The sequence below is a fragment of the Tenrec ecaudatus genome, chromosome 7, assembly GCF_050624435.1.
Source record: "Tenrec ecaudatus isolate mTenEca1 chromosome 7, mTenEca1.hap1, whole genome shotgun sequence".
In the NCBI taxonomy this organism is placed as follows: Eukaryota; Metazoa; Chordata; class Mammalia; order Afrosoricida; family Tenrecidae; genus Tenrec; species Tenrec ecaudatus.
In genome coordinates, this window is record NC_134536.1 from 84,987,610 (window position 1) to 85,001,505 (window position 13,896).

Genomic DNA, 13,896 nt, shown 5'->3' on the forward strand with positions numbered 1-13,896 from the left:
TTCCGCTCGACCAAGCGTGCTGTCCTTCTCCAGGGGCTGGCATGGCCTGACAACGTAGGCTGATTCCTTGATTGCTGCTCCCTGAGCGCTGGTGACAGATTCAAATGAAAGGAAATCCTCGACACCTCAGTCTTTTCTCTGCGCATCAGGATGCTGTCTGTTGGTCCAGTTGGGAGGATTCGGAGAGTTATTTTTTTCACGTTGAGTTGCAATCCAGACTAAAGATTGCATCTCTGATCTTCATCAACAGATGCTTTCAGTAAATAAGCCGTGGCCTCCGCATACTGCAGGCTGTTAAACAAGCCTTTCTCCAATCTTGATGCTTCGCTCTTCATCTACTCCAGCTTCGTGGATTGTTTGCTTAACATCCGGGTTGAATGAGGATGACGGAAGGATACACTCCTGAGGCACACCTTTCCCAATTTTAAGCCATGCAGTATTCCTTTTTTCAGCTCAAACGACTGCTGCTTGGTCCATATGCAGGTTGTGCATAAGGATAATGAAGTGTTCTGGGTTTCTTATTCTAGAGGAGACTTTAGCTAATGATAATGATTATAAAAGATAATGTCACGAATTCACTCAAAAATAGCTATTGATCACCTACTGCAGTTTATCTTATGAGGACCCTGAAATTAAAGTCAGAAAAGGTGTTCGTGGTAGTCCTATTCTAGTAGCAAAAACAGAATGAGATAAGAAATCAAATAAGGTAACAATAAGCATTTCCCAGAAAAATAAAACAGGGAGGTTGCTGTGTTGTTAGGTGTCATTGTGTTGGCTCCTAGTGACCCCACAAAATCACTAGCCTGTCCTTCAACACCGGCACCCTGCTTGTTGATGCATGAGCCCATTGCAGCCGCCATGGAACCCCACCTCCTTGAGGGTCTTCAGTTTCATCGCCTGCTTTGCTTTTCCAAGCATTGAGCTCTCCTGATCACTTGTTCAAAGAAACGAAGACAAAGCTGCCACATTCTTGGTTCTAAGGAGCATTCTGGCTGTACTTTTTCCAAGGTAGGGTTCTTGGTTCTTTGGGTAGTCCCTGGTGCTGCTAATATTGTGGACCAGCTCTTGTGGACAGTGAGATTCCTGCCTTCTGCTTCTCAGATGGCACATCTTGAAGCTAGTGGATGACAAAACTGACCCAGCGCCATGTTAGCATCCCATAGGTTTCATTTGCCTGGTCTACCCTGAGGGGGCCATGTACCTTATTTGCAAGATAGCCAGTCCCTTCACACTACACAGTCCCACCAAGAAGTTGGCTATGCGTTAGACTGTAGTTCAGAGCCACCAGTCACTCCCCAGGAGAAAGAGGAGACCGGCTGCTTCCGTACAGTTGTGTAGCCTCCGAAGCCGTGTCCTGCAGGGTTGCTATGAGTCTGAATCTAACTGCCGGTAAGGGGTGTGGATGTTCCAATTACTAATGACCAGAAGAGACATGTCCATAATGACTACACGGAAGTGTACACAGGGTTGCTATCGGTCACACGCTAACAATAATAACAGCAGTTTTGAACTCAGTAACTATCTATCGACAGCCAATCTGCTAGCCTCTTTATTAGAGGAAATAGCTGCATAGCTGCTGGGTTTTTTGTTCTGGCTATTGTTTTGTTTTCTAATATACTCTGATTATTTTCTGTTAAGGGCAGCAGAGAGAATTTTAAACTAATGATTTCATTATAAAGTATTGATTTCATTGCATTCCTAGAAAAGAGAACTTTATGTACATATAAAATAAAAAGGAACAGGGAGTGAAGAACATTGACTATGTTATCTGTCACAGAAATAATTCTACAGCGTTATCATATTTGCTTAACAGGTGCAGTTATCGTAAGTTACCATAAGTTTGCATCATAGGTGCAGTGCCAAGTAGATGGGCTGGCACTAGTCTGCGTTTGTCCATCTTAGGACACCAAGGTGGGGCTGTGTAAACCACTGATGAGGCACAGTACGTGCCCTCCTAAGAAGCCCACCCTGAGATTTGTTCCCTGTGCTCATCTTCCTCTTTACACAGGCAGTGAACCCGCCCTGTCACCTCTGAGGGTTTCCGTCCGCCATTTCTCCCACTGGGTGAGGATCCTTGGCCCTCTGTTCAGTTTCTTGGTTAACTCTTGGATCCTGCCTTTCCCATGGAGGGAGCGGAAGTGAAGGCAGATTTGCAAAAGGTCAGGCCCAGGTGCTCACAATGAATATAGCAACAGAGGAAGAAATAAAGACGGGATTTGGGTTCCCAACATGCTTTTTTGTAACCACGCATGAATATTGGGTGTGTGTGGTATGACCTCTCTAAACCAATGTGACAGACAAGTATGTGACAGCCACTCCCAGCTGTGAAGCCCAGGTGCCTCCCTCCCTCGCTCCCTTCACTTGGCCATGAGGAGAGGCCGATTTGGGGGTGAATCTCAGTGCTCGCTGTGGAACGGCAGGCATGGATGGCATTGAAGGAGTTGGAGCTGGCCCCTCCCGCATGAAGCAGGAAGGGACCCTGGCTCGCAGGGTTGAAGTGAAGATGAAGTGCTATTGGGTCCATCCTGTGATGAACCCTACATACATGTAGCTGCCATCATTGTGAGTTAGTCCATTATTCACATGGCCATTTGGCTTTCTAAGCAGAGTTTACTGCTCGTGTTTTTAAGCAATAAGTAGATGACCTTGAAATTGCCATGGAAGCTGACTATACCCTGATTACATCTAGATTGCTGTTGTAATCAAATACAGTGAGCCACACAATTAATCCGGCACATATTTAGCGATGTGCATAATCATTATTGTGCCATATGGTAATTAGACCTAAGTGGTAAGTTGTTCATGTAAATGCCTCTAATCAGTTACTCCTATCCAGCTAAAACAAACACGGAGAGCTCTGAGCAGATGGGCGGGGGAGGAAGCTGGGCTTTGAGGGCAAATTATTTTCCCCCAGGTAGTGTGTTCCCTGGAACCCTGTGGAGTCAGTTCAAACCAGTCTGGGTCATTGGCAGATGGGGCATGGCTCTCTCACTGGGTTTCTTAAGTTCTCTGCCGGAGCAGGTAGTCCCAGGGGGTGGATCAAGAGTGTGGGACTCACACTGGGCGACCAGGCAGCTCATGGCCTTGTTTGTGGGTCATATTATCCTTTCTCTGCTACTCAGTGGCCCTAGCAAGATGACCTGGTGCCTCAGTCACCTGGGTCTGCTCAGGGTGTCACCCAAGGCCCTGCTGCGGCTGGTCATCTCGACACACATGCTTTAAAACACCGTCCCTCTTCATATGTTTTTAATGCTTTGTAGAATGGAGGCAGGGGGCCAAGTCTTGGCCTTCAGAAGGCTTTAAAGGAAAGGCATACACTTTGAAAGTATTTTAAACTGGCATATACATGGCTACTTAAAAGTACAATGAATGTTAAGTTTTAGAAAAAGGATTCAACTCACACTAACCTACAAAAGAAAATTATTTTGGTAACTGTTGGATTTCAGATGTTAGATACTTTAACAGAATTCTTAACTTCTTTCCACCTTTTTAAGACAGAATTTCTCTGTCTTTCAAGTGCTACCTGAAGATCAATACATTGAAATACCTTTTAACCCAATGAAAAAATAGAATTTCCAAGTGAGTACAGTATTACCTAGAGATGCAAACCCTGTGAGGCTCCTCCACCACAGGAATCTAGAGGGACGCTCGCTTCCAACAGGAAGGGGCGGGAAGAGGATGACAGGAAAGGGTGGAAAGATGGAGGAGAGGCAGTGAAACCCAGAGAGGGAGTGGGGAAAGTGCTGCTGCGCTGAGGGTGTTTCAATGAGTCATGAATTGTCGAATGGAAGCTATTCCCCCACACCCAGCTTCCATACAAACTACAATAAGGTGTTCAAAATAAAATCAAACGCTGTAAGGAACATTGAAGGCAACTGTGCTCGGATGCTAACCAAGGAGTCCTGGCTCTTGACCTCTCCCCTGGATGGCTGGTCTTGCCCGGTCCCCTCTGAACCTCACTCGCTAAGCCCACAACCATCGAGCAGGTCCCGACTCACAGTGACCGGACTCACAGTGACCCTTGAGACCGGGTAGAACGGCCCCTGTGGATTTCCAAGACGGTAACTCTGTAGGAGTAGAAAGCCTCACCATTCTCTTGTTGAGCAGCTGGTTTCAAACTGCTAACCTGGTGGTTAACAGCCCTGTGTGGAACCACTCCGCCCCCAGAGCTCCTTGACACGAAGGTGGTGGTTGTCACTTAGTGTGAGTTTATTCTGGCGTCCCTGGGTGGCACAGTTACACCTTCAGCTACTAGCTGAAAAGTTGGTGGTTTAAGTCACCCAGCAGCACATTGGAAGACAGACCTGGCTGTGTGCTTCTGAAAGGTCGCAGCTAGAAGATTCCATGGCACACAGTTCCACTGAGTAACAAGGGGCCACTGTGGGTGGGAATCAACATGACAACAGCCAAACAGCTAAGTCAACAACAGCTCCTAGGTGACAAGGAGAAGGCTTAGCACCAGCTGAATTCTATGCTGCATTAGCCAGGTTTGGCACCGATTCCCATTGAATCAGATTTCTGGCTTATTATTCATAAATTTAGGAAGTGAAAATAAAGTGGATACGTAGTTTTAGAACCGAGGAAAGAAAGGTACAGGGAACCGTCCCTTAGCCAAAGAGGAAAGGATACTTAATTTTATAGAGTGAGCATCTTTAAGAAGCTCTGGTTGCAGAGTGGTTATGTCTCGGTGCTGCTAACTGCAAGGTCAGCAGTTCGAAACCACCAGCTGCTCCTCAGGAGAGAGATGGAACCGACTTGGAAACCCAAAGGGACAGTTCTACCCCATCCTGTAGGATTACTATGAATGGGCATCAACTCCATGGCAGTGAGTTTGGTGTGGATTTTTTTTTAGTGTATTCAAAGATTCCAATTTCTATGAGAAGGCAATAATAATATCAATCGCAGCTAACATTCATTGTGCATTTTCTGTGTTCCAGCACGATGTTCAGTGCTATAACGCACTATTTTACAGACTTTTCCTTACAGGACTCGGAGGTCATTAATATTAGTGCAAAGTTCTCAGCTGTTAGTTTGAAAGGTCAGCAGTTCAAGTCCACCAAACCTTACTAGAAGAAAGGCCTACTGATCAGACGACAGGCGGTCACTCTGGGTTAGGACTGACTTGATGACACCCAACACAGCTGCTGGCTAGACGACAGATGAGGAGATTGAGTCTCAGGGGATTACACAATGTGTCCCTGCGTATGCAGGAAGAGCTTCCAGCTCAAGTCACCTATGCCCGTGCATGCCGCCTTTTAAAAATAGACCAGTGCATTTATTTTACTTTTTTGTTAAGGGTAAAAATCAAAGCTACAGAAAGTATGCGAGAATAACACAATAGACTCCTCTCTACCCTTTGCTGGTATTCACCACTCTTACCAACTTGCCATTCTGTGGCCTTTTTTCCAAACACATGTTGTTTGTGTGCAACCAGATGAGAGTAAGTTGCAGCTTTGTTTGATCTTTTGGCAGCCACAGTACTTTGAATATTCTTCACCAGCACCGTAATTCAATTGTGTTGATTCTCTTTGGTCTTCCTTATTCAGTGTCCAACCTTCACATGCGTATTTAAAATGCCCTGGCTTGGGGCAGGTGCACCCTAGTCTCTTACTTTTGAAAATTTGAAAAGAGGTCTTGTGCAGCAGATTTACCCAGTGCAACGCATCATCTGATTTCTTGCCTGCTGCTTTCGTGAGAACTGATTGTGGATCCAAACGATTCAAAATCCGAGACAATTTCACTCTGTTCTCGGTGGATCATGAGATTTCTTTAGGTCCCCTTAATTCTGGAGCAGCTCTTTGTCGTTCATCAGGCCACGCTTCAAACAGCTGGGTAGTGTAGGCATAAAGGAAACAAGTCCGTGGGCCACGGGGGGAGAAGAGGTAACTTCCAGTCCTCTGGGGCCTGGAGACCGGCCAGGCGGCCACTCACACGCTTAGGAAAGCGGCAGTTATACATGATTTGCATTCTTGTGATTGTTTCTGAGGTCTTTTGCCCAGAGGCACTGTGAATGTAAACTAGTAATCATTGTGAGTATGCTCAGTGTGTTAAACTTGGTCTCTGTCACCGAGTTACAATTCATAGTTCTTTCTTACTTATTTTGGCTTCTTTCTCCATTCAGCCTCAAAGAAGACGGAGCTGGGACCCCTTACGACAAGGAATCAACAGCCATTATAAAGTTGAACAATACGACAGTTCTTTATTTAAAAGAAGTGACAAAGTTCCTGGCTCTGGTTTGCTTTGTTAGAGAGGAGAGCTTTGAAAGAAAAGGTAACATTTTTTTTGGCATGTGAATTTTCAAAAACATGTTCATATAATAGAATCTTTATCGTGTGTTGGATGGGAATGGGCTCTACAGCATCCTTACAGTGTCTAGAGACTTGGTCACAGGTGCCCTCCTCGGCAGGCCTGCAGCCTGGTGGGGCGGCAGGTTTCTGGGTTAGGGGAACTAGCCTACCCTCTAGTGGTGTAACTCCTGTAGTACAAGTGGGACTAGCTGTTTCTCCCACAGGGGCCTCCGCCTGTCTGTGAGTATTACTGTTTTGTTCTGTCGGCCAGAGCAGTAAAGTTTCTGGACAGGACACACACTTCCTGAGCCTGTCTGACCTCTTGCTCCGTTTGTTCTCACTAAAAGAGGAGGCAACAGGATTCATACAACATTGACATTAGCAAGTAACATCTATTTCATCTTTATGTATTCTATTTTTCTAATAGTTTATTGGCAGATCAGTCACATTATCACACCAATGGATAGTTTAATCATGTTAAGAAGAGTGGGGCCATCATCACCCCAATCAATTCTCCCACCACCTCCCCTGTCACAGCCCTGGGCGATTATTACCCCCATTACTGTCTCTGAAGATGTTGTTTCATACATCCCTAAGTCCTCAAAACATAGGGGTAGTAACATGATTCCAAAAAGGTAATAATGAGTCTATTTAATGACTTCATGTCACTTTATGGCCAAAGATAGTTTAATTTTAAAACAAAGCCAATTAATCTCAAAAAGATACCCTTATGGTTTCCTTATTGTCTAAACTGGAAGGATCCTGATGGTGCAGCAGGTTAAGCGTTGGACTAGTCATTGACAAGTCAGCACATCGGATTCACCAGTTGCTCTGCAGGAGAAAGAGGAGGTTGTCTGCTCTTGTAAAATATTTACAGCCTCGGAAACCCCAAGGAACAGTTCTGCTCTGTCCTGTGGGGTCCCTAGGAGTTGAAATTGATCTGCTAGCAGTGGGGTCTCTTTGTGAAGGTCTGCGTTAGGGAGGAAACTGGTGGCTCAGTAGCTACAGCACTCAGCTACTAAGCACTCAGCTACTCAAGCCTTGAGAAAGATGTAGCAGTCTGCATCTGGAAGGATTTCAGTCTTGGAAATGCCCCGGGGCAGGTCAGCTTCCTTCTGCAGGACAACTGTGAGTCAAACTTGACCTGATGGCTATGGATTTGGGTGTCAAAGTTTGGAAATCTAGCTTACTGACACAGCTGGGGGATTTTGCTAGTAACTAGGGTATGACCTACATATTTGTTGGGGGGGGGAGGGGAACTCAGCTCAACAAGAGCAACTTTTCTGAAGCAGCATTCTTCCCTCATAAACAATACATGCTCGTTATAAAAATATTTGGGGGAAAACTATAAAGAACAAATGCAAACTTCTTAATTACACCATCTAGAGTTAATTAAATGTGTTTAAATCTTCTGTTTTTTTCCTTCCAAGAAAGGTAGGGCCATAAAGTCTGTCTGGGCCCTGGATGGGCGTGGATTGCATTGATAGACCAGCCTGAAGACTGGTGCTTAGAACTTCTTCAGCAGCATCTTGGAAGGAACATGTGGCCATTTACTCCTTAACAGTTACAGCCCAGAAAACCCTACAGAACAGGTCTCTGTAACTCGTGGCTTACCATGAGTCGAATCTACTCGATGGCAGTGGGCTATTACCTATAGGAGGGAGTTTCAAAGCTCATGGGAAATCTGCCATGATGTTTTTCTTTTAAAATCATTTTATTGGGGGCTTGTGCAATTTTTTAAAACATTTTATTAGGGGCTCATACAATTCTTATCACAATCCATACATATACATACATCAATTGTATAAAGCACATCCATACATTCCCTGCCCCAATCATTCTCAAAGCATTTGCTCTCCACTTAAGCCCTTTGCATCAGGTCCTCTTTTTTTTTTCCCCTCCATCCCCTGCCATGATGTTTTGATTCCATTTTTCTATGAATTCTTCAAAACTTTCTTGGATATAGACCCAATATGAGGCACTGTAGTGCTGATACAATTCAAGGGAGGAAACAGTTTCAGTTACTGTTGTTTTTGCTCAATATTGGTCATTAAAATCTTCCTCATTCATTGGCTGTGGAATAAAAATTTATACTTTTACTATTTTTACTCACCAAAGTAATAAATACACTTAGAAAGTTTAGAAATGACAGATAAGCAAAAAAGAAACTAATTATATCGATAAATCTCTCATTCAGATAATCACTCTTAAACAGTTCCTACATAACTTTCTGGCATTTTCCCTGAAGATAATGTATTTTTTTTAAAAAGTGGGATTACAATAAACACAGTAAATTATATAAGTACTACTTCATACTCTTCACTGAAATTGTTACAAACATGTTTCTAGTTCAACAGTGTTAAATTTCTCTATTCAACATTTATGTTCTTACTCTCACACTGCCATCGAGTCAGTTGCGACTCATAGGGACCCTATAGGCCAGAGTAGGACTGTTCCTATGAGTTTCTGAGACTGTAACTCTAGGAATGGAAAGCCTCATCTTTCTTCCACAGAGCCACTGTTGGTTTCAAACTGCTGACCTTGCAGTTAGCAGCCCAATGTGTATATTTACTAAATTTCTGTGATAAGCAATCCTGTTTGTGACCTCATTTGCACTGTGAATCTTTAGTTATTTCCTCAGGGAAGATTTCAATTTGTGGAATTACTTAGATCAAAGAACAGGAACTCCTGATCCATTTTGCCAAGAGTCCACCAGAAATGTTTTCTTCTTTGAGTCTGATTTGTCATGTTCAGACTATCCACGGTGAGCCTTTTAGTGACATTGCTCATGTTCTCTGAGCTGTAGTCACGTACTCTCAGCCTCCCTCCACATGTGGTCCACAGCTCCCTAACACATTCACTGCCCTCTGAAGCGCCTGTCTGATTCTCTGAGTCACTGTTGTCAAGTTGATCCCATATCCCTTATTGGTAATTCTGTACCAAGTGTAATGCGCAGCTACGTACAGGATATCCGTTACTTGGCTCTGCTTTCCTCAGGCTTAAGACCGGGGCTTGAAATCAGTGTGATTGTTAGTGTGGCCTTGAGATCTCAGGCGGTCAAAGTCAGGGTCTATCCCCTACTCCAAACCAACTTAATAACATCTTTTAGGGAATTGAACTTTTCAATTCTTAATTCTGGAAGGTAAAAACTGGAATTCCTGAAACCCAGCTGAGAACCTTTTAGGCCTCTAAGGATCTTCTGTTAAGGTTGCTCCTTTACTGCCCCCTACTGGCATGCTCTGGTCAGAGCAGACATGCGAAAGGTTGTTTTTTGTTAACTCAATGCTGTTGAGTGGATGGGCTGACTCACAGTGCCCCTGTGAGTTTCCCAGACAGTGACTCTTTAGGGGAGTAGAAAGCCCTGTCTTTCTCCATGGAGCAGTGGGTGGTTTCAAACATGGAACCTTGAGGTCAGCAGACCAACATGTAACCACACCACCACCAGATCTCCCACACTTCAACAGCAGTGGGTGCATTATCTATATACATTAAACACATGTCATTTTCACATCTAAGCTAAACAACTCAGCGATGTTAATTATATTCATTATGTACAGCCTTCACCACTGTCCATTGTAAAATACCAAAATGCTGGCTGCTCCCACTTAGATGAAATGTTTAGGATGAGAAAAGATCCAGAGGCCTTTTAGGCTTCTTGGTGGTTCCCAGGGACCGCAGGGAGATAGAGAAGGAGGTGTCATTGCTTGGGGACCCTGAGCATCTGTGAAGGGTGATGGACATGGTCAGAAATGGGACTGCTTTCTCCTGGGTATTCATGGTATTTTTGCTGTCTTCCCCAGGACTCATTGACTACAACTTCCATTGCTTCCGGAAGGCCATCCATGAAGTCTTTGAGGTGAGAATGAGAGTGGTCAAGTCTCGAAAGGTCCAGAATCGGCTGCAGAAGAAAAAAGGCGCCACCCCCAACGGGACCCCCCGAGTGCTGCTGTAGGTGAGCTCTCAGGAGCTGCTCGGGAGGGAGGCCGCCGGCCCGGGCGGCACTGCAAGGACGGCACGGGGACACATGACGAGGATCCGTGTTAGAAAGTCTCTGCCGCCGCCTGACCTGCTCTCTTTTCAAACAGAGTAAGCATTTTGCAGCAAAAAACGTGTCTACGAACCATGATGCGAACTCCACTGTCATTTTTGTTACACAAATGTTAACATTTTTGGTCTGTAGTAAGAAAAACCACACAAGAACTTTCAGGAACTGTACATATTTTGCAACTTTTTCATGTTTTTTCCTCATTGAATTGACCTTTGATAAAAAACGACTTTTGTAATCTTTTTTTCTGGACTGAAGGGCAGTGGCTTTTTATATTACACGGCGGGGAAAGACACGGCTCCAGTCGCAGTAAGACGTGTCCTCTGCATCTCATGGGAGTCCAGAAGGAGCTTTGTAGACTGTTAGCACCGGGCTTCTAGAAACCCCTCTGTGGCCATGGCAGGGGCCCCACTCACTTTTTAAGACGCTCTTTACCTCACCACGCGCCTGTTTCTGTGGTCACTTGGTGCCGAGCGCTGCGTCCCCTGCGTTGCACTACTGTTCTCTACCCCACTGGGCACCAGGTTTCCAAAGTGGTGCCAACCACTGGGGAGAAAGCGTGTCACTGAGACACAGGGCTCCAGGCGGCTCTCCCTGACTGCCACTGGGAGCTAAGGAATGTCAGAGGTCAGAAATGTTGTCCAAGTGCAGGTGATTGGCAGCTGCAGATTGTAAAGGTGTCTTAGTATTTCTGGTGCTTGGGAAATGAAGCTTTTTAGACATTTAGAATGTTTAGGGCCAGTTTGATCCTACTGCTTAACCAGGCTCAGCTCTCCACTGGTCTCTGTCCACTAGGGAGTGGAATCCTGCCGGGCACCTTGGTCCCCTCCCGGTCTCCTTCACTTCTTGTGGACTCTGCCCACCTGCCACCTTACACATGCACTAGCATGTCCCTGGCCACCAGGTCCCTCTGTACGGCTGAAGAGCCCCTCTGAAAACCTCTAAAAGGCTGTGAGAAAAGGACAGCTAGTGGAGGCATTGCCACTAGCCGTGTCAGTTTCTGGAAATTCTTCTTTCAGCTTACAAGAATTGAAGGTGACTCCTTTGCCTTCCCCCACCTCAAACCATTCCAAATAGATGATTCCATGGCTGTCGCAAGGGTCAGTGCCCTAAGGCATGCTTGCAGAGTATTAGAACGTTTTTTGTTTTTAAGCATAGCTGATCCTGGCAACAGCGTTTGAAGTCCCTTAAGCAATTTGCCCTGAAACTCTCATATCTGTGGTTTCCTTCCAGCTCCTCATCTCCCTCCCTTCAAGCCATGTACCCTTGAAGCTGGAAACAGAAATATAAGATGGTTACAGGGCAGGGGGGTTAAGGTTTGGGCCTCACAAGGGTTTGTGCCCTTGGAAGTTTCTAAAAGCCAGTAAGGCACCCTCGTTCCCTTCCTCACAATTCGTTCTCAGAAACTGGGTGCCTGGCAGCCCAGCGTTCCAGGGAAGTGTCCGCCTGAACTTTCAGAGCTATACCCTGTTGGACCCATGCCAACAGGCCTGGCACATATGGAATAGTCTTATAAATTGAAGTCTTATTTTTACAGACTATTTCTCTTTGAATAAAAAAAATCAAGCAAAGAATCTGTTTTTTTAATGTGAATTTAAAATCGAGATCGATACCTTGCCTATCTGTTCAACCACACGTTACTTGGGTGTCTATATTGTTGTTCCCAGGTAGAGCTTCCATTTTAAGCTGGTATATGAAGGATCTGTGTTAAAATGTGCCTTACAAGCTTTTCACTTCAAGAACAAATGATTCTTGGTGGGGGCAGGCAAAAATAACCTCTGGCTTTGGGCCCAAGTTCATGATAGTAAGTATACTTGTTGATTGATCACACACCAGTAGAGATGACTGCTTCAACTCTGTCATTGTGACCATGACCTCTTAATTATAGGAGGGTGTCAGAGTTTCATCTAAGTACTTGGTTTTTCTAGTCTGTGCTGTGGGGTTTACAAACTCTCAAGACCTTTTGCATTTCATTTTTGATATTGGAGTTAGCTTGCTGCAGCGGGTATGGGCACATTTAGGTCTCCAGTCTGATACTATAAATCTGAACCTCAAATACATGGCTACAGTGACTATTACTGGGATGCCCTTGCTCATTTTTAAAGGTTGTGAACCTGACCTACACAACTCAGTCTTTTCCCTTGAGTCAATTGGACCTTGTTTGTGTGTAGAGGTGAGATTCTGTGTGTGACTTTATCATCTGGATACTGATAATCAATGGTACTGATTAACACTCATATTTACAATCCAGGTGGAGTGTTTCTGAAGAAACCCTGGTTGACATTCATGGAAGATGCTATTTGGTGAACCTAATATATTTTGAACCCTTAAATGTAAAATGACTAAAATCACAGCAATATTGTTGTATATAGGTTATATGCTAATTGTTTGAAATACACTTCTGAAAAAACCCAGCTGAATTGTCTTGATTATTAAAGTGCAGTCTGCATTCAACTTGGATGGACTGGATATGATTTGTGGTAAAGGATGGGCTTCTATTTCACTGTTAACAGGACACCTTTCCCTTTTTAAATCACTTGGTTTCAAAATGTTGAATGCCAGTGTGTCACATGTTCATGGTCTGGTAAGGTTGCCATTTCATTTCAAACATATTCCTATTAAGCTTTCTGGGAGCAGAATGATGTTATCTGTGACAAGGTAGGATGGCCTTTCAGAGAGATGAGGTGGTTTGGCAGGCAGGCATATCACTGCTGCATTGGGCTTGTGGCCCATGGAGCAAAATGGGCTTGTCCAGGTTGGCCAGTTCTTATTTCATCAGAATGAGGAGAGATCATGCTAGCTAAAAGGAATTCCCACTTTCATTTTTAAAGCCTTTGATCTCTCCATGTTTTTTATTTTTCTCTCCATATTTTTGATGGAGACATGCTTTATAGGATTGTAGAAAAATTAACATTTCATGTCAGTAAACATCGGATGTTAATTCTTTCTGCTCTGATTGTATTCCCTATCCATCCCAAAATTCTTTTCCTAATAGCCTCCCTCCCATTCCTTAGTCAGATTCTCTTCTGCAATGACTTCAGCTAAATGGAGAGCCCATCATTGTTCTCCAGAGAGCCTTGGTGGCACAGGCTCAGAGCTCTACTCCTCACCCAAAGGCCGGCTGTTTGAACCCACCAGGCACGCTACAGAAAACAGATATGCAGTCTGCTTCCATAAAGATTTACAGCACTGGAAGAACTCATGGCAGTTCTCTGTCCTATAGGGTCACTGTGTGTTGGAATGAACTTTATAGCAATGGGTTTGATTTGGGCTTTATAAGAGTTCATAGAAAGGGCTAGCATTCCATGTTATAGCTTAAATAGCAAATTGTGGTTCTGCTAGGTAAACCAGATCTGAAGTAATTGTCTCAAGGTGTTTACTCTGTACTCATATTGACTTCAGAGAAAGCAAATGTTGTTTTTAACAGTTTTAAGGTGATTATTGATAATATTGATTTCGAGTATATAATGTGCCAGGTACTGCTGTTTTTTATTAGTACATTCTCTTTTCTATAAATTACTTTTAAAATGAGTTGTGCTCCCCTCTCCCCGCACATATATTACT

The 13,896-nt window shown here is 44.3% G+C and overlaps 1 protein-coding gene and 1 long non-coding RNA gene across 6 annotated transcripts in view; one reads left to right on the plus strand and one right to left on the minus strand.

The window, feature by feature from the left end:
* Positions 1-12,764, plus strand: part of RRAGD (Ras related GTP binding D) — a 50,730-nt gene extending 37,966 nt beyond the window's left edge. The window contains exons 6-7 of the mRNA XM_075554776.1: positions 6,122-6,270; positions 10,088-12,764. Of these exons, the coding sequence (XP_075410891.1) occupies positions 6,122-6,270; positions 10,088-10,239 (301 nt within the window). The 3' untranslated portion in view covers positions 10,240-12,764. The remainder of the gene's footprint in view (positions 1-6,121; positions 6,271-10,087) is intronic.
* LOC142453453 (uncharacterized) overlaps positions 1-13,896 on the minus strand; it is a 37,260-nt gene that overhangs the window by 11,709 nt on the left and 11,655 nt on the right. The window lies entirely within an intron of this gene.